At 40.1% G+C, this 19,902-nt stretch overlaps 1 protein-coding gene across 3 annotated transcripts in view; it reads left to right on the forward strand.

The window, feature by feature from the left end:
• XPO1 (exportin 1) overlaps positions 1-19,902 on the forward strand; it is a 34,846-nt gene that overhangs the window by 13,046 nt on the left and 1,898 nt on the right. For all 3 annotated transcript variants that reach the window (XM_058834776.1, XM_058834778.1, XM_058834779.1), the window contains exons 5-23: positions 6,462-6,523; positions 6,600-6,644; positions 6,728-6,909; positions 7,389-7,437; positions 7,519-7,638; positions 7,744-7,872; positions 8,460-8,618; positions 10,989-11,186; positions 11,749-11,887; positions 13,217-13,398; positions 14,217-14,373; positions 14,480-14,643; positions 15,247-15,381; positions 16,266-16,449; positions 17,489-17,595; positions 17,947-18,141; positions 18,606-18,774; positions 19,479-19,613; positions 19,731-19,890. In XM_058834776.1, the coding sequence (XP_058690759.1) occupies positions 6,462-6,523; positions 6,600-6,644; positions 6,728-6,909; positions 7,389-7,437; positions 7,519-7,638; positions 7,744-7,872; positions 8,460-8,618; positions 10,989-11,186; positions 11,749-11,887; positions 13,217-13,398; positions 14,217-14,373; positions 14,480-14,643; positions 15,247-15,381; positions 16,266-16,449; positions 17,489-17,595; positions 17,947-18,141; positions 18,606-18,774; positions 19,479-19,613; positions 19,731-19,890 (2,671 nt within the window). The remainder of the gene's footprint in view (positions 1-6,461; positions 6,524-6,599; positions 6,645-6,727; positions 6,910-7,388; positions 7,438-7,518; positions 7,639-7,743; positions 7,873-8,459; positions 8,619-10,988; positions 11,187-11,748; positions 11,888-13,216; positions 13,399-14,216; positions 14,374-14,479; positions 14,644-15,246; positions 15,382-16,265; positions 16,450-17,488; positions 17,596-17,946; positions 18,142-18,605; positions 18,775-19,478; positions 19,614-19,730; positions 19,891-19,902) is intronic.

A 19,902-nucleotide genomic window follows, 5' to 3' on the forward strand; every position in this document is an offset into this window, starting at 1 on the left:
GCTTTTATTAACCATGCTGAGACATGCTTTAAATTTTTACTGCCAGCAGTGCTTAGGTTCTGAAAGGATATTAATTAAAACGGAATTTTAAGTATTGATGAAAACAAGTGCATAGAAAGAGACTTTTACAGTTTTGTGCTTATTCCTCTTCCCCCCTTCCCCCATCCCTTCCAACTATAGGTTGGCACTGGGCAGCTGTCTTTGAAAGTAAAACTGAAAGTGAACTTTCCATTCATTCTGCTGTTGGAGGTTTCTAGGGAGCAGCTTCAGCTAAGGCTCGGACACAACTTCGCCCTTCTGAGAAATTAAAAGTTCTTACTTAAAGTTAACTGTTCTTTGTGCTTTTAATTATTGCAGTATCTCACCTCAGTCATATTTTATGTCCTTGACTATGAGCACTTAGTTTCAGCATTTTGAAGTTGTTGTCGTCAAGTTTTTGGCTGTGGCAGCAGAGCAGGGGGAAAAGGAGTTAGGAATATTGCCCATTAGTGAAGGCAGATGTAGAACGGATGTCACAGGGATGGACCTACCTTGATACTTTGGAACTGATCAAGTGCCAAATACAGGATATAATTCAGGAATTCCAAGTCTTATAATGCATGGGAGAGCTGAGAAACAGTGGTGTTAGGATGAGGTTGCTGCTGGCTGTGCTTTGGGTCATTTTATCTTTAGCAGTGACAGTGCTGTTGGAGTGGTTCCTGCCATCTAACAAGATGCAATAAGTCCATATGTTACAAGGCAAAATAAAGTTACTGTAGTTGTGTAATCATCTTGAGGTATCCTATTATTACTTTTTCTTACGTATCTATGAAAACTGCAGAAGAAACAAAAAAAGCCTTTATACTAACGGAAGTGTGTTGTTTATTCAGCTTTTAAAACATTTTCCCTTTGACAGCGGCAAACTAAAATTGTGAAATTGACTTCTATCCTGTACTAGGGAAACTGGGTTAGCTGGCTTTTACTTGTGTGGTAGAAGAGGAACCAAATGTATTTTCTTGTACCATGGCATTTTATCCAGCTTGGCCTCAGTGGTATAGGAGGGAGAATCTGTTTCATCTCTAATCCAGTTTGATCTGGTCTGTGGTAGTTCTTTTTTTGATTTTTTTTTTTTATTTGGCTGATGATACTGGCTGGTACAAAAGAGCTGCTCCAGAGCTCATTCTGGTGGCTTGATTACCTGGGAGATAGTAAGGCTGGTTAAATTGAGGTTTCCTTGACTCCAGCCATTCTTTGGTTGACAGGATTTTCCTGTTTGAAGTGTAACTGGTGGAATGTGTGTGCAGCGAACTGAAACTCGCTGTACAATGGAATGCTTAGTGACAAAGCAAGTCATGAAGGTTTCAAATCAGTTTAACCTTATATCATAATTTATAAGATGCGTCTTCTGTATGTCTGGTTGGTTTGTGTAGTAAATACAGCTAATGAATCTTACTGTTGGTTAAGAGGAAATCAAATGCATTTATGAGAAAAACACAGTTCCCCATTTGTAGCAACAGCAGTGCTTAAGAGTTAAAAGTCAAGAGCAGATCTGAATTAAATGGTCAGTGAATAAAAAAAGTTTTTGAAACGACTTCCCTGAAACTTGTCAGGAGAAGTAAAGCAATGTTGTTAATTACAGAGCATGAATTGTAACCTTTTTTTGTTTGTTTGTTTTGTGCATCAGAATGACTTGTTGGGCTGTGAGGTTAGCCAGAGGTTTGTTACTGCTTCTGTCCATGTGCTGGAGGGTTTCAGTTTCCAGCCTTGAATTTCAAATGCAAGGAGGAAAATGTTTTCTTCAGACATCTTTAGATTTGAAGCTTTGTTCTGAAATTTTTATTTTGTTTTTTAAAATAGCTTTTGAGTTTGAGCTTTTCTGGCCCTGCTGTCTTTTAACTTTTGTCAGCTTTCTGCTTCTCAGGTGGAGTTGTTTGCAAGCACTTTTCAAAAGTTCATTTTTATCTTGCCGTAATTCTGAAAGAAGAACTGGGCAAAACAATCAATTTACAATTCTAAAATACCGACATATGGTGGCGTTTTGTTTTTCTTGATTTTTGGTTCGCTTTTGGGGTTAGCAGTGGAAACCAGTTGGTTCTGTAGACAAAAGTGACATTTATGAGGCACAGAGGGGGTAAAATTCAGTTAAATCAGATGCTGGACCTGCATGTTCAGCCTTGAGATGTGTTTGGTCATAGCCCCCAGCAATGGTTAGCCTTGCTCTGGGTGATTTGTAATGGCTCTTCCACGTACACAAATGATGTCATGTGGTTCTCATTGAAGCCTGGCTGGGGCGGGTGATGTATTCCAGAACATCCCAGGCAGTGCTGAACCTGGCTGATTGCCAGGGTGTTGTGCCATCATTCTCCAGCTGGAGTTGTGACTTTATTGAGGTGTGATACTAAATTGCCTTAAACTCCGATACCCTTTAGAGCTGATTGTTTAATAACACTCAGAATGGATGGCATTTGATTAAAGTGCTGTGGTCTCAAAAGGATTTTCTCTGGCTGTGTAAAAACCTGCCTGGAAAGAAAGGCTTTTTGGTCTTCAGTGCAGTGATACGTTTCATTAATCCTGCATTGTGAAATGAAATACTGTTCCCCTGAACAGAGCGAGCTTGTCTAGAGTGTTTGGAGCTGGAATGGATAAAGCACTTCTTCATTATGAAACACAAATTGCTTGTACAACTTTTCTCCTTCTGAAATGAAAAAGTGAAGTGTTCAGAGATGCAGTTCAGTGTTTTCCAGGAAAGTCCTGGAGTTGAGTGTAAAGCTTTTGATGCAGTAGAGGAGGTTTTTCTGTGCAGAGATGAGATATTTTAGTGGACATTCCTGGCCTGCTTCATGAGGAGGATGGTTCTTTGGTGCTCTGTAATGAAGAGGGGATGAGCTACATGGCACGTCTGTGTGTGTGTGTGTGAAGACAAATTCTGTGCATTTTTTCAGAGTTTCCAGGAGTTTTCTCTTGAAAAGCAAATAGAACATGGATTGATTCAGTTCACCACTAAGGCGTAAAGTTGATTGTGGGACTGTATGGGAAAGCAGTGTTTCTTAACACTGAAAATAAGATGGCATTTTGACTACATTTTGGGACTAAACAGTTCAGTGTGTGTATGCATACAAACATCCCCAGAGGGGGCAGCTCAGCTTTAGCATTTGAAATTCTAATTTTGATTGCAAAATAATGTTAATTTGCTGAGTTACATTGCCCACCTGATTCATTTGTGCCTATTATTCTTTAACACAAGCAGAGGCTTTATTAGTCTTAGTAAATTAGAGTGAGCTTGCATCTGCAGCAGCAGCTAGAATAATTTTTGACACTTGTTAAATGCTTGTGCTCTATGATTGCACAGAAGGCTGTGCTTGTGTGCCTTGAGGACAAGAAGTGGGTTTGTTGCAGGTGTGTGTTTGCTGATTGTGTCCATGGTTATTTACCTGCTGTACTGGGCTGTGGCAGGAGCTTGGTGCTCTGGGTACAGAGTGTGCAGGAGAGGTAATGGCTTCCTAGAACACATCCAAAGGTTAAACTGTAGGATATTTCCTCAAGTTCAGGCTGCAGAAATTAGTCATGTTGGATAATGTAACATTCCTCACTGTCCCAGTTTCACTCTAAGCATTGCATAGCTTGGGTCACTTGGGAAAACAACTTTCCCTCCAGGAAGTGTTTCACTGGATGTTTGCCTCTCTGTCGAGGAGCAGCTTTCACAGAAGGATGACAGTATCTGATGGACATTCAGGAATGTTCTAAAAGGCCTCAAGTTCGTGCCCTTGCTCCATCATCCCTTTTATGGTACTTTGTATGAAGTACTTCTTGGGCTTAGCTTTCCAGAAAATTCCATCAGTGGGGCTGTTCTGGGCCTGGAGCAAGGTCTGCTCCCTTTGGTTGTCCTGAGATCAGTGCAGTTGCAAGGTCAGATAATCTCAGAGGAACATTTTGTGTGTGCTGGGTGTTGTGGTCAGTGTGGCTTTTGTTTTGTTTTATTGGAAGGTCTGTTTTCCTGCACTGTCTGTCTCTTCCTGCTTGGCTCGGTAAAGGGCCTGAACGTGGCAGTTGTGGTGTTGGCCTCTTCAAGACTTGTTCAGCTGCTTCTGTGATGGAATGAGACCTTCTAGGCAGTGCTTGTGGGGCTTGTGCATGTCCTGTGCTTTCCTTTTTAACATAACACTTCCCTTTTAAGTTCCCCAAACACTGTGCTTTTAGCTTATCCCCGTGGATTACTACCCCTGAACAGTTTCTTGGACATGTTCTGCTGAAAGATGGTAATGAGCCTCTGGGCTGATTTTTGTCAGAATATAAATTTGACATACATTTGTTCTGCTGAAAATTATCTTTCCTATGGAATGATAAATAAATGAGCTATTAAATATGGAGCAGAAAGCATAACACTTGAAGTTAAAGAGGAAAAAGTAGAAAATGGCATCTGAGCCAAAAAGGGCATTAGAGAATTGGATAGCTGCTGCTTTTAGGGGATCAAGAATATGACTTTGTTCACTGGATGGACAATCTCAGGAGCCTGCAGTGTGATGTGTGAAAAGGAGCAAACTTTTTAGGTTGTCATTTGAGCTGTGGTCACCATTTTTACTTTTATTTTAATTTTTTAAATGGAGAAACTGTGGAGCAGAGCAGCTGTTCTCCTCTGCGGGTTGCAGGGCTGGATCGATGGCAACACAATATTCAAGTTGTTACTGAATGCCATTGATGCAGCAAGATGGAAAATATCGTGGATTTGCAGTTGGAACTCTTAAGAGCAATATTAACTTTTTAATTCCTTTTTGAAATGCAAAGAATTGCAACAGTAGGCTTCCCTTAGTTGTTTGGCAGATGGTTAGAATAGTTTGGTTTCTGACACTGCAAACCTATTTCCATGCTATTTGTGGGGCTTTCATATCTCATTTGTAAATTACTTCAGTGCTTCACCAAACAGTGTGTTTTAGGTTTAAAACATCAGACCAGGCCTATGATGTCAGACCAGTGCTTGGTAATAACTCTTACCCAGTGCGTGACAGCGATACTTTAATAATGACCTTCTGGAGTGATGGGGATTGATCCCAGTTGACAATGATGAATAGTTCCACTTGCAATTGGAACTACCTGTAGAACAGCTCCTGTCTAGTATGTATCTAATGGCTCAAGGTCTGGATCTAGTTTTTCCAGATTTCACGAGGATGCAATTAATAAATTGTCCCTTTTGATCCTCTTGCTTAAGCCTGAAATGAGGAAAAAAAACCAAACCAAACTTGAATTTGGTCAATCCTTAGACAGGTTTTAAACCTTGGAACAGAGGCTGTGGATTATGTCTTCAGCAGAGGACATTCTTCTTCTTAAAGTGACAAGTCCTGAAGTCTTCAACATATGCATGATATCTGCGTGAGTCAGCTGACTCGTCTTGTTGAAGAAATGATTGAAACAAGATTTTTGGGTTCGTGAATTTGAATAGCAAAGCATCCACCAATTCTCAAACTTCCTTAAAACAAGAAAACACTTGCCTGCTTTGGAGTGCAGTGTCAGAGCTGAGCTCCTGGAATGTTCACTTGGGTCGTGACTCCAGGCCCTCTGTGTGTGCCTTTTCCTGGGAGTCGGGTGTTCTTATGCAGAATAGATATTGTCACTGGGAAAGTTGTGGCTTCCATGGATTTAGTAGTTAGGAGTGAGCTGAGGATTAGGTGGCAAAATGAAACTTTGGGCATTGTAGCTTCCAACAGTGGTTGGGGTTTTTCTGGTTTTATGGTGGAGCTGCAAACTCTAAAATAATTTAAAAGCATTTGGAGGAGAAACACAACAAAATGAATGGTTTTAACACACTGTGTGTCCCTGGTTGGCCAATTGCCAATGTAAGGAAAAAGAAAATGCAATAAAGCAGAATTTACTGAGTTTGTGGACTCAGAGCATCCATATGTGCTATAAAAGCCCAGTGGTTCGCACTCGAATTTTGCTGTATTAGTGAATGAAGTTTTGAGTTCTGTTCTTGTGAGATGTCACAGGGGAAGCTTTGCTAAGCTCTTGCATAGTGTTTGACTTTGAAATGCTGTGCGTAAGAATTCCTGTGCTGAAAATGGATCACCCAAGTAGACTGGAGTATCTGTGAACTTCTGCATGCAGTGCAGGTCATGTGTCAGAGCTTTCCATGCACTTCAGCAAACCTGGCATTAAAACTGCAGTCACACTTAGGAAGTTCTCTTTATTCTTGGAGTTCACTTTGATCTGGTACAAATTACTTCAAGGACATTCTAATCCTTAGTCTGTTGCTTTATTGAAATAGTTTATGTGTAAAGCCATTTTGTCCATCTGAAATATCCCCTGTCAGGATTGATAAAGGTGTATTTTTCCCATGTAGCACACAAGAAGGATGCTCAGTGACGCATGCTTATCTGGCCTGTTAGAGGTGTTTCTGGTTTAAAAACATGAAGAATCTGAATTCAGAAATATTTGTTGCTACATCTGTGATATCTGGCATAGCTGAAAATAAATCCCTACCTCTTCTGCAGGTATTAAAAAATACGTTGTTGGCCTAATTATCAAGACCTCATCTGACCCAACGTGTGTAGAAGTAAGTGAAGCATTCTCAGGGGGGATGAGGGAGGAGAGTGTTGTGCAAAACCTGACTCTTCTCTTCTCCTTTCCAGAAGGAAAAAGTGTATATTGGGAAACTGAATATGATTCTTGTTCAGGTAAGCTGGAGTTGATAACATTTTAAACCTTATATATCTCTGTCTTTGCTGCGTGTCTCACGTGTGGCTGCTTCCCTTTGCAGATCCTGAAACAGGAGTGGCCGAAGCACTGGCCGACGTTTATCAGCGATATTGTGGGGGCGAGCAGGACCAGTGAGAGCCTCTGCCAGAACAACATGGTGATCCTGAAACTGCTGAGTGAAGAAGTCTTTGATTTTTCCAGTGGCCAGATTACTCAAGTAAAAGCTAAGCATTTGAAAGACAGGCAAGTATATCTGTTTAAATCTTTATGAACAGAGTAAGACTTTGTGCTTGCTACTAAATAGTTGGTCTCACTTGGAGCTTTTGTGTGAGCACCTACAGCTGTGTAATTCCATTTGTGAGCCCAGGAGGGTTACTGATTTTTCTTTGAAGCAGTACTCCTAGGGGATCCCTAACTTCATTTTGTACACACAGGGATTTGTACCTTGCTGCAAGTAGTATCTGTTGACTGATGGTTCCTGTGCTTCTAACACAGCATTCAGCGCTGATTGATTGTATTTCCTTCTTTCCTTAGAATTTGCAGGCACAGGCTTCAAGCTACTTCAAATATGCATTATTATCATGAAAATGGGGATAAGCCAGGTGGCTTTTGAATGCCTCCACGGGCGTAGGTCTTAAGGACCTGTCCTGTGTGCACAGATATTTTGATTCATGGAATGTGGAAATGCTTCGTTTTCAAATAATTTTTTTTTTTTTTTACAGCATGTGCAATGAATTCTCTCAGATATTTCAGCTGTGTCAGTTTGTGATGGTAAGTCACATTTCTTTAATGATGTTTTCAAAATTCCCCCACTTTGTGCCACAATGACATACTCTAAATGGTCATTTACAGGAAAACTCCCAAAATGCTCCCTTAGTCCATGCAACTTTGGAAACTTTGCTACGATTTCTGAACTGGATTCCTCTGGGATATATATTTGAGACCAAGTTAATCAGCACACTAATATACAAGGTATTCTTGCAAAAAAATGATAGCTCTTAAATTTAAATACCAGTTGCAGAAAAGCTGTACAACACTTCTGTAATGCTCTTTATTTTTTTTTTCTTCCCTCAACAGTTCTTAAATGTCCCCATGTTTCGAAATGTCTCTTTGAAGTGCCTCACAGAGATTGCAGGTGTCAGTGTAAGCCAGTATGAAGAACAGTTTGTAACACTTTTTACACTGACCATGATGCAGTTAAAACAGGTAAATGTTTTTCAGAAATCTCCCTTTGAATTTCATATCACAAAATCCATTTCTGTAGAAAGTTGACAGGTTGATGTTCATTATAGAGCTTTTGATAGGAAAAGTATTGTTCTTTGGTGGTATTTGTGGCTTGATCAGAAGATGCCAAGTGTGTTTTTCTGAACTTGATTGCAGCTATATTTCTGCTCTATTGATTTGATTAATTTAAGAGATATTTTGAGTACTTGGGCTGTCTCACAGGGAAATGAGAACTAAGTGTCTCAAGACCTACACTGACCTAACTTCTGCAAGTTTCTCTTTAATTTTTGGAAGAGATAGAAATATTTCTCATTAAAAGCCATGCATCAAATTTATATAATGTGATGATTCCCATCTGAGCAGTTCAGATTCAGCTACGTGAGTCCTTTCCTCAGTGTATTTATATCATAACTGGATGGGCGAAGGGGTTTTTTAAAGTCTTTTCCTCTCTTGGCAATGTTGGTCCATCTTGAAGGTTCCTCTTAAAAAACAAACAGCAACATGCTTGTTAATAATAATGTAATTGTTCTGTATAGAATGGGAAATTCTTGATGATTTCTTTTTGTTAGATGCTTCCTTTAAATACCAATATCCGACTTGCGTACTCAAATGGAAAAGATGATGAGCAGAACTTCATTCAGAATCTCAGTTTGTTCCTCTGCACGTTCCTCAAGGAGCATGGTCTACTTATAGAAAAAAGGTTAAATCTGAGGGAAACACTAATGGAGGTAAGTAGCTTGGTTTCTCTGGTTAGAAATGTCGCAGGTGTGTTCTTGTGCTCAAAGGATGTGATATTAATGGAATTTCTAGATCATTGTACTTAAAGCGGGTAAGAGAAAGATAAGAATACAACACCCCCTCAAAAGGTTTGTTTCCTAGTATGCTTCAATGACATTCTGTTTTCAATGATCCCTTACCAGTGCAATGTCTGAAAACTGTGTCTCACCCTCTTCTTACTTGTTCCTCCATAGAATTTTCAAATAGTGCTTCAAAGTAACTGAATACATTCTTCTTCCACGGGTTTACGTGTTTCTGCTTAACTCTAGCATAGAGAAGGGGTGTTGTTACAACCTCCTCAGTCTGTGTTTTCACTGAGCATCCAGAGCTGCTCTCTAGGGTCCAGCTCATGCTGTAGGCCAGTTCCTCCCTCTCGTTGTAGCTTCTTGCCTAATTTGCCATTTCCCAACTGAAAAGCTTTAAATAATCCTCAAGGATGAGACTTCCTAGCTAATAAAGACTAGGTGTGCCATTGGCAGAGCTCTACCAAGTGACTGTGACAGTGAAACCACTGGGATTGTGGCAAATAGTGGAGATTCAGATAAAAATGAAGGGTTGGGAAGGCTGGAGCACTGAGGGTACTGCTTCATGCTGTAGTGGGGGTAGATCACAGGATTAGGGTTTTCAGTTGTGTTGTTTCAATTGTGAATAACCCTTTTGTGGGGATTGAACTGTTCTGTGGTGACTTTTTTTGCTACTGCTCCACTCCAAGGGAATGGAAGTTGCTCCATATCCCCTTGAAGCACCATTTTCTGTTTGCAGAATCAAGCCCTGTGTGGGTTTGGGGGTTGTAGGCTGAGGAACTGCCCTGAGACAGGGGGAGAAAAACACCACCCCAATTTTTAAACCTGGAGATCAGGTATACTGGGAGGGGAAAGTACATTTTGCAGGTTGATTAGCAGTAATCCAGTGTGTCCATCTCAATTCCACTTTGTTCCAGCCAGTGTTCTCAATATCTTCATTATGGAGGTAGCCCTCTACAAAAAAACACCCATAAAGCGTATTAATAAAATTGGCTGCAAATAATCAAATTGTAGCTCATTTAGAAGATGGACTCAAAGGAGTGTCACTTTTTTATTTTACATAGAGCAGCTGGTAACAGTTCTGGATAATTTCCTGAATTTGCAAGTAGTAACCTTTTAAAATAACTGGGAATCAGGGGCGCACAGCTCAAGGCTCAAGTTTCTACTCAAACTGAGGCTGTACTAGGATGACCTGTGTAAAACAGTTTTTTTTACAAAGCTGGATTCTGAAGACTTTCAGTCTTGTCCAGAATGGTGAAATGTTTAACTAAGTTCTTATGCCTGCCTAAAATGGTTGCAAATTCAACTTCTGTAAGCTCTGGTGTAACAGAACCTAAGTATGGGTTTACTTTAGAAAGATGTGTGTCATTCTAACCTGTTAGTTCCTGCACATGGCATGTAGCAGGTCTCCTGAAATTGTTCCATGGATTCACTGGATCTCTGTAGAGTAGCAGAGGACTCTACATGAGTTATTTTAAATGAAATAACCAAGATAAATTGGTGTGTAAAGATTAATGTATGGCTGTCCTGAGTCCTTCTTTTTGTAGGTGGAGATCCTGAATCAGGTCTTTACCTTTCAGAATGCTGTAAGTTGTTGGAGTGCTTAAGCTAAGAAAATATCCTCAGATTTTATCATTTCATTCTGTTTGTTCACTAATGGGCAATTGCTTTGATATCTTTTACCAGGGGCTGCATAATAAGCTTAGGCAAAAAGGTTTGTCTGTGAAGTTTTAATTTCTCTGGTTGGTATCTGAGCTTGTCAGAATTGCATCAGTGGCTTTCCCTGCTCAGCCTGCTCTGGCTGTTCTGTCAGGAAAGAAGTTGAAAATGTTCTGGTAGATGACTTCTCTGAAAGCAAAGGAGCAGCATTCCAGGGTCAAAGGATCCAGAACAAAGTAGCAGCAATAGCCTTGAGAATAGCAATTACTGACACCAGCTGGTGAGGCTTTTTTGAGGTTCTGAAAATGCCTTGCAGAGGCTCCAGAGGCTGTGGGTTTGATAATTTACAAACAGGCTGGTTTGGTGATGGCATTTCTAAGATGTCTGTAGGCTATTTCAGATTTAAGAATACAAACACACTTTGAAAATAACAATAAGTGACAGGAGTCCTTGGTTTTGAGTTGCTCTGCCAGTCACAACTCTGACCTGCAAGTAATGTCATTGCAATGTTAATGCCTCTTGTTCCAAGCTCTTACATTAATTTGGCATTTTGTCAGGATTTGGATAACTGAACTTGAAGCTATGTGGCTTGATGTGAGATACACTCAGTAACTGGGTGTTGAAACCACTGTTTTCCAGGCTCTTCATTACATGTTGCTGGTATCAGAAGTTGAAGAAACTGAAATTTTCAAGATTTGTCTGGAGTATTGGAACCATTTAGCTGCTGAGCTCTATAGGGAAAGTCCGTTCTCAACGTCGGCTTCTCCACTGCTTTCGGGGAGTCAACACTTCGATGTTCCTCCAAGGAGACAGCTTTATTTGCCTGTTTTGTCCAAGGTAATCCATGTTCAAGTCAAGGCACTGGTAAAGATTCAGATTCTGTTTGTGAATTCGAGCTTTTGCTTCATGAAAGGAGTGACATAAGAAAACTTACCTTAGAGTAATTGATAGTTGATTAAACTCTAGTTATATAATCATTGTGAAGATACTTTAGGATGATACCAGTATGTAATAGCATTAATGTGCTCTTTCAGCTTTAAAACACATAATTTTAAAATAAATCTGTATTAAGCAGTTTCTGTAAACTGGAAGGCTGGAGTGTTAGAGTTGGTGGAAGCCCCATGTGTTTGGGAAAAGTGGTCCTTAAAAAGACTCCTAATATGACAGAAGCATTTTGAAGCTCTGGAAAGTATAAATACTACATAGGTTGGGGGTTTTTGTTTATTGGAGGGAGAGAAGTCAGCAAGCTCTATCCTTAATGGCTTGTTAGTTGACATTTCTGTATAGCTGGATTTAACCTTTCTGTGGTTGAGGCTGCCTGAGCTGAATGCTCTGGAGACACTTGTGCAGCTGGGAGAGCGTTGGTGGTGCAGCTTGATGGAGTTTTAACTTCCCCCAGGTTCGATTGCTCATGGTCAGCCGCATGGCCAAGCCTGAAGAAGTCCTGGTTGTGGAAAATGATCAAGGGGAGGTAGTTCGGGAGTTCATGAAGGATACGGATTCCATAAACTTGTATAAAAATATGAGAGAAACGTTGGGTAAGTGAACTGGCTGCAGTTTGTGTGCTGTGGGTCTGTGCAGCTGCATCAGAGTGTTACATTATGCTATCTTAGGATCTGAATTATTGTGTGGGTGAAATGGTTATCAGCAAGTACTACACAAACTGGAAAGGGAGGAGGCAGTGGCTGCTCTAAAGTTTCCTGTTTGAGGCGTGCAGTGTTTTACAACCTGATGGAGTGGTAATACACTACTTTACTTTTGTCCTTAGCTATTGCAGTGATAATGAGTTTTTTGAGGCAGGAAAAAAAATCGAGAGTCCTAATTGTAACTTGAGGGAGCAAAGGGAGTAGAGTTGTCAGATATTCAGGACATTAGACCTTCAGTATTAAATTTATTTTCTCAAATGCAGATGGGAACACTGAGTGTTCAGCAACATGTTGATGCACTAGGAATGTGTGTGTTGGAAAGCTTGTGAGGTGCAGTGTATGTATGTGTAGTGGGTATTTTTATTCTCACCTTCCTGCTTGGGATGTAGGTTTAGTCAGGGTTAAATTAATTGTTTTAATACATTTGCATGTGGAATGTGAAAACCATTTTTGCTTCATGAAACAATTACTATATGTCCTCAGCCTAAGTTGTATTGCCAGATACAAGGTTATTTATATGAAAGTGCAGGTCAGGTTCTTATTGCTTATGTTGTATTACCTATAGAATTCACTTGGAGAGGAAAAAAAAGGGGGGAGGGGAGAATGTGGTGGAAGCTGTATTCTGTGGTACAGTGAAAATCTATTTCTGAACCTGGCTGTAAATTGCTCTTGACTTGCTGGGATTTAGAGTTTTATATTGGAGACACTAATCCTATTAGGGGCTGATGCAAGTGACTGAGTTGTGATACCTGAATCTTCCACCTAGACCTGTTCAGGAGCACCAGCTCCACTTTAATAGTGCCTTATTGCAAGCAGCAAATGTGGTGACACTGAAAGACAGAGCTGAAGAAAATGCATGGCCTTACACACTGTATAATGTCCCCCATAGGCAGCCAATGCCATATTCCCTATAGGCCATCAGTACAGATGCCTTTTGATAAAAATTTGCCTTGGTATCACATCTGACATGCATTGATTTAGACTTTTCACATCACCTACATGGGATGTTTTGCTGAGATCCCATAGAACTTAAATTCTCAATAAAATTTATTGTCCATCTTTAAAATAATTTGAACAAATTTCTGGCTCAATTATTACCTCATGCTGTCATGACTTCAGGAAGGAAACATTACACTTGAGAGCTTCAGTGTATTTTCATGAAACTGCTTACGGATTTGAGATGCAGGCTGCTGCTTTAAAACTTTCCACGTTGTCTTTCAGTTTATCTCACACATCTGGATTATGCAGACACGGAACGAATTATGACTGAAAAGCTTCACAATCAAGTGAATGGAACTGAGTGGTCGTGGAAGAATCTGAACACCCTGTGCTGGGCTATCGGCTCCATCAGCGGTGCCATGCATGAGGAAGATGAAAAGAGGTTCCTGGTTACAGTAATTAAGGTATGGTGGGGCAGAACTAACATCTTGGTCACACTTCAGTTTGTGCTGAAGAAACCAAGCTTGCAGAAATACTGCTCTGTGATCTTAGAAAGCTGCCTTGGTGGATAAGAGTAAGTGAATTTGGGAAATCTTACATCCTGAATTTGGGGGTGATGACTAAGTTAGCCATGAACAGTGCATTGATCCAAGTAGCCTTTTCATCAGATAAAATTTAATTTATGATGAAATGTATTCTTTGGGGATGCAGAAGAGACAGAAAGCAATTGCTTACAAAATACAGTAGAGTGGCAGAGTAACCCATGACTGTAACTAGCCAAACACTTTGCTCTTTTGCTATATCAATATATTCATTGATCAAACTCAAAGTTTGGTTAATATGTGGGTAATATTTTTACAAGAGTAACAGACTTTAAAAAGTTATACAAAGATTCTTACAGAATATTTAGCTTTAAATCATACAGAAAATGTAGTTTAATTTCTTCTATTTGATGTGGAGTCTGTATTTTTATCTATCAGCTACTCAGCCAGTTTTGAGTACTGTAAGGCTTGTTGAACTCCCCCTACAGGAATCCTTAGTTATAATTTAAAATAGAGATTCCTTAGTGTAAAACACAGTGATCAGGGTTTGGATGAAACTTAAATTATTGCATTGTTCCAATCTTAACGCACTTGTTTGGGTTTTTATTTCTTTATTTGTATTTTGAGCTTGATTGTGGCAACCATCTTTAATATAACTGCTTGTAGGTTGTTTTGCTTGAAATGCTTTTAATGGAACTAGACGAACTTTAAGAGGAAACTAAGAATCTGTTGTGTTGTAGGATCTCCTGGGACTCTGTGAACAAAAGCGAGGAAAGGACAATAAAGCCATTATTGCATCAAATATAATGTACATAGTAGGTCAATACCCACGGTTTTTGAGAGCTCACTGGAAATTTTTGAAGACAGTAGTCAACAAGCTCTTTGAATTTATGCATGGTAATTATCTGCTTTTTAAAATTTGCTGGTTTAATTATTAAAAAAAGATGCCTAAACATGGAGGGGGGAAAAATTACAAAGCAGTAACTGCCTTGATTTTGTTTAGAAACCCACGATGGCGTCCAGGACATGGCTTGTGATACCTTCATAAAAATAGCACAAAAATGCCGCCGACACTTTGTCCAGGTTCAGGTGGGAGAGGTCATGCCATTTATTGATGAAATCCTGAACAATATTAACACAATCATCTGTGACCTTCAGCCACAACAGGTAGATTTGATTGGGGTGGTGGATAATTCCTGAAGATTAATGCACAGTTCCTTCCTGTTGAAATGTAGGGGTGTTTTGCAAGGGTTGAATTATATTTTTTAGTTTTTTGTTAGGGGCTGTGTCAGGGTATGAATACCATGACCAACTTGTGTTGCCGAGATGTCAGTTGGAATGTTTGGAAGGAGAATTAAAGTGCATTTAGTTGGAATTTTGATGTCTGGAATGTCTTCAAGAAGACATTGCATGTAACATGGTGATTCTGCTTTGGGAAAAAGCAATATCCTACTATAACAATATATACCTACAGCTCTTGTATTTAGGAAGGAGGGCATGAGGAGCAGTTCAAAAAGGGAAAGTCCAAAATCCAGTCCAAAAAAGGAAGGGGGAATCTGTCTGGGAAGGACGTGGCTCATGAGAATGAAATGAGAGTAGTGTGCATGTGCACATTGGCAATGAAACTTCAAGCAGAGTGGATCTGGCACCTGGAAAAAATATTTCCAGGATTGATGAGAGCCAGTGCAAAGTTTAAACATGTCTGGTAAAACAGAGTTTTTGCTTAGTCCTTTTTAACCTGGGTGTTTGTGGTGTTGCTGTTCCCATCAGGTGCACACATTTTACGAAGCAGTTGGATACATGATTGGGGCACAGACAGACCAGACTGTGCAGGAGCATCTGATAGAAAAGTACATGTTGCTGCCCAACCAGGTGTGGGACAGCATCATTCAGCAGGCAACAAAGGTGAGCTCTTCCATTTTAATTGTCCTGTGTTCAAGTCAAAAGCCCTGCTAAATGTTTGCCCTCCCCTGGTTGTATTTTTTCACTCGAAGTGCACAGAATTGGGCTGAACTTCTTCATTATATCATGGCCAAGGCAGAGATTGACGTGACAATAAAGGTGTTGTTTTGAGACAGGGGACTTAAATGACAAAAAGGAAAAACTTGTTTAAATCTGATTTACAGTTCAGTCTGTTACTGTACAGAATTCATCTCAGTAGGTTTTTCTAATGCCTCCCTCCCTTTTACTTGGATTTTGGGTAACAGAAAAGTTAAAATGCCAAAATTACTGTTCACTGTTATTCCTTTTTTCTCCCACCATTCTCCTTAAGTACATATTTTCTTATTTTATCTTCTGTTTCTTTCAGTCTTTTGAAAATACTTTTATCTCTAGACATTAAGGAACAACAGTCTTACACTTCACAAGAGACAATCCATTTGCAGTTAATCTTATTGAGGGCCTGAAACTTAAGCAAGTTTGAGTTACTTTTCCTACCCTGACTTCTCCTAAGAACATACTGCATTTCGTTTGGACCCCTTCTATCTGTTTTCAACTTCTTAATCTCCTTAGTTTTTCTTCTTTCTCTAACTAGAGTAAAGCTTATAGCACTGCAGAAAAAATAATTCTGCAGAAAGCAGAAGGAAATGAAGTTTTATCCTGACTCAGTTGGAAGTAGTGGCAAATACTATGAAATAAACTGCAGGATCTCTATAAAAAGTCCATAAATTTCAGTGATATGTTCTTTAAAGGCAGTGTATAAAATAAATTGTTTAAACTTAGCCTTTAAATTTAAAGCCAAAGGGTGGTTGTATTCACTAATGAAGATGAGCTCTTAATTTTTTTCACAGAATGTTGATATTCTAAAGGATCCTGAAACAGTTAAGCAGCTTGGTAGCATTCTGAAAACCAATGTACGAGCGTGTAAAGCAGTTGGCCACCCCTTTGTGATTCAGCTTGGAAGAATTTATTTAGATATGCTGAATGTGTACAAGTGCCTAAGTGAAAATATTTCTGCAGCTATTCAGGCTAATGGTAAGAAATTCCATCTTCTTCCTGAAAATGGGGTTTAGTAGTGTCTGCCATTAGGTTTCAGAGTACATCCCAGTTAGGTTAATCTTATTTTACTGTTTGGGAGAGTGGAGAAGGACTGAAAGTGCTCACTTAAATCTTCTGCTTTTAACAGATGTTGTAGTCAAATGAAGAACTCCCAGCCTTGGAGGGAGAAAGAAACATCTATAAATGAGAAAGTTTAGGAGAATGCAGAACACCAGGGATGCTTATTTAGAATTGATAAGCATCTTGCTGAGATGCAGTGTAGCCTGTGTTCTTTTAGCTCACTCTGGTTTTGAGTATTAAAGGACTGTCTGTAAATAGGATCTCATTCATTCCTTCAGAAGATGTCAGCAGGGTTTTGGGATGAGACTGTGCTGCTACAAGGCTGTCTTACAGAAATGTAATGAATTGAGATGCCTGAAAGTCGTGCTAAACCAGGCTTGCAATCACAGAAGGAATTCTCAATTACCTCCCTTATTTTTACCAGCTAACTTAGGGCCTGTGGCATCTCAGTAGAATGTGCTCCTGTAGTAGTTCATTACAAGATGAAATGAGTCAGTGCTGAACTCTGTGCTGTGCCCAGTTTTCTGGCCAGTGCACAAGATGTACCTGGAAATTGGAGTGTTAAATGCATCTCGGTAACTGTGCGGCTGGTTTACCTTGAAGTAGCTTCTCGGAATTCAGAATAAAACTGGCAGAGAAATCAATAACTTTTCAGTCAGCTGATCTAATGGCCAGAATTCATCCTTGCCAGACACAGTGAAGTTTAGGAAGCAGTTGCTGGGCCTTGTGGGCCTGGTGAACTCCTCAAGCAGCAACTGCTGTGATTGCAGTTGCTTCAGAGAATGTTTTTACAACTGTCAAAGATTAAAGACAAAGGAAGTCTCTAATAGTCTTCGCCATGCAGATATAAAAATTAAGTATTCTCTGTTTCATTAATATCAAGTTAATTGGGGTGGGTTCGTTGTTGTTGTTTTTGACACCTCACACAGTTAACTGAAGCTTTAAAATTTTCCAGGTGAAATGGTAACAAAGCAGCCCTTGATTAGAAGTATGAGGACTGTAAAAAGGGAAACTTTAAAATTAATTTCTGGCTGGGTGAGCAGATCCAATGATCCACAGATGGTAAGTGGATGCATTTTATACAAATAACTCCTAAGGCAGAATTGGGGAGAACTCTGCTTTGTGTTCAGTTGTTGGTCACAGGAACTTGCTTCAGGAGATACGTAAAATGTGATGGAGGAAGTGGAATTGTAAGAGATAAGCCTGAGCAATGTTTGAGATACTTCAGTTAATTTTAGCTGAGAGTAATCTTAAAGGGAGTCAAGGAGATTTAAGATGGAGACAGAGGATGGGAACTTCAACTTCTTTAGGAAAAGTGTCACCTGTAACTGAAGGAGGAGCTTGGTACAAACTATACTGGAGACTTTGCTCAGTAGCTGCACTGCTATAACCTGGCTTAACTCTTCCAACCAGGTAGCTGAAAACTTTGTTCCTCCGTTGTTGGATGCAGTTCTCATCGACTACCAGCGGAACGTCCCGGCCGCTCGGGAGCCCGAGGTGCTCAGTACCATGGCTATCATTGTCAACAAGCTGGGGGTACACATCACTGCTGAAATACCTCAGATCTTCGATGCTGTTTTTGAGTGCACATTAAACATGATCAACAAGGTATTTAAATATAAAACCTGAGATGAGACATCTCCCTCTGAACATCATTGCAACATTTGGAATCTTGTGATTCATGGTTTTTTCCCAGTCACAGAGTGTATTTGTGGCACTTGATTGCAATTTCTGCTCAAACGAATGTACTTGTTGTATAGTTGAGCTGTCTGGTTGTCTTAAATTACTTTCTCTGGTTAGCTCTTGATTTAAACCATTAGTAATTTTTCTGGGGCCTTGGAGTGTTGCACTTCTGCAAGCAGAAGCCAAATGTCAGTGCAGGACTAACTGCTAAAATTGATAAATATTTTAAATGTAAGAGCACATTTACTGCTCAGTCAAGTATTTCCTCACTAAGTGTGCAGTACACACTGACTTGCTCTGTTTAATGATGCTATGTTTAATTATGCTCTGTTTAAAGATGTTATGATGGAACTTCAGGAGACTTGGATTTTTTCCCCTTTCTCTTGTAGGACTTTGAAGAATATCCTGAACATAGAACAAACTTCTTCTTGCTACTCCAGGCTGTAAATTCTCAGTGCTTCCCAGCCTTCCTGGCCATTCCACCTGCACAGTTCAAACTTGTCCTGGATTCTATTATTTGGGCTTTCAAACACACAATGAGAAATGTTGCAGATACAGGTAAATGGAAGTGTTTAATACAGATCAGAGATTTTCTGGTAGAGTGCTGTTCTTTTTCTTCCTTGTCCTTACTCAAACTTACCGTATTGTTCACATGATTCTGCTTTTGCACAAGGGTAGAATTCCTCTGTCTCAGCTCCAAGGTGTCGTCCAGAGATCCATGGATGGGCTGAGATGTTTGGTTGTTTCATTCCCGTAGCTGGAAGAGAGCAGTATTACAGTTTCTACTTGCTTGTTTTGCCACGTGGCCATTGGCGCTCTTCTGAAACGGCTGAACAGATGCAGCAGCTTAAAATGGTGCCACAAAAAATTGTGACACCAGGGATTCTTTTAGCCATTTAGGCATGGGGAGAAAGAATGTTTTGCAGCTGCGTTTCACCAAGTAAAGTAATTAGTTAATGTTTAAGTCTAAACATTAAAACAGCTTTCCATGTTTAAATAGCCAACACTTGTCTGGGTTTTGATCATCCAATGGTGTGATTGGCTCTTTATGCTAATGATATGCTAATGATAGTATAATGAAGCTGAAGGGGCATGCCGTGTCTGGGAGGCAGTGCCTCACAAAGCCCTCACATGTGCCATGCTGGGAATCCTGCTGCCCATCAGGATTTCTTGGGATATTCCTGTTGTTTTGGAAAAGGCCAAAATCTCCCAGCCACTGGAATATTGTTCTCTTGGTCACTATTTTAATGCCTGTTTTGCAGGACTTCAGATCCTTTACACCCTACTCCAGAATGTTGCACAGGAAGAGACGGCTGCCCAGAGTTTCTATCAGACGTATTTCTGTGATATCCTCCAGCACATCTTCTCCGTGGTCACAGACACCTCGCACACTGCAGGTGAGAATGTGCCTGCACGTGAGGCAGGTGGTGCAAACCATCCCTCTGAACATCAAAATAATGCAACACATCCTGTTCTGAATGACAACTGCGTGTGTCTGGCTTTGATCTGTGCAGGTTTGACAATGCATGCGTCAATCCTTGCGTACATGTTCAACCTGGTAGAAGAAGGAAAAATAAGTACTCCTTTAAACCCTGGAAATCCAGTGAACAACCAAATGTTTATTCAGGAGTATGTGGCTAATCTCCTCAAATCTGCATTTCCTCACCTGCAAGAGTAAGTCTGCCA

This window comes from Poecile atricapillus, chromosome 3 (assembly GCF_030490865.1).
Source record: "Poecile atricapillus isolate bPoeAtr1 chromosome 3, bPoeAtr1.hap1, whole genome shotgun sequence".
NCBI lineage: Eukaryota > Metazoa > Chordata > Aves > Passeriformes > Paridae > Poecile > Poecile atricapillus.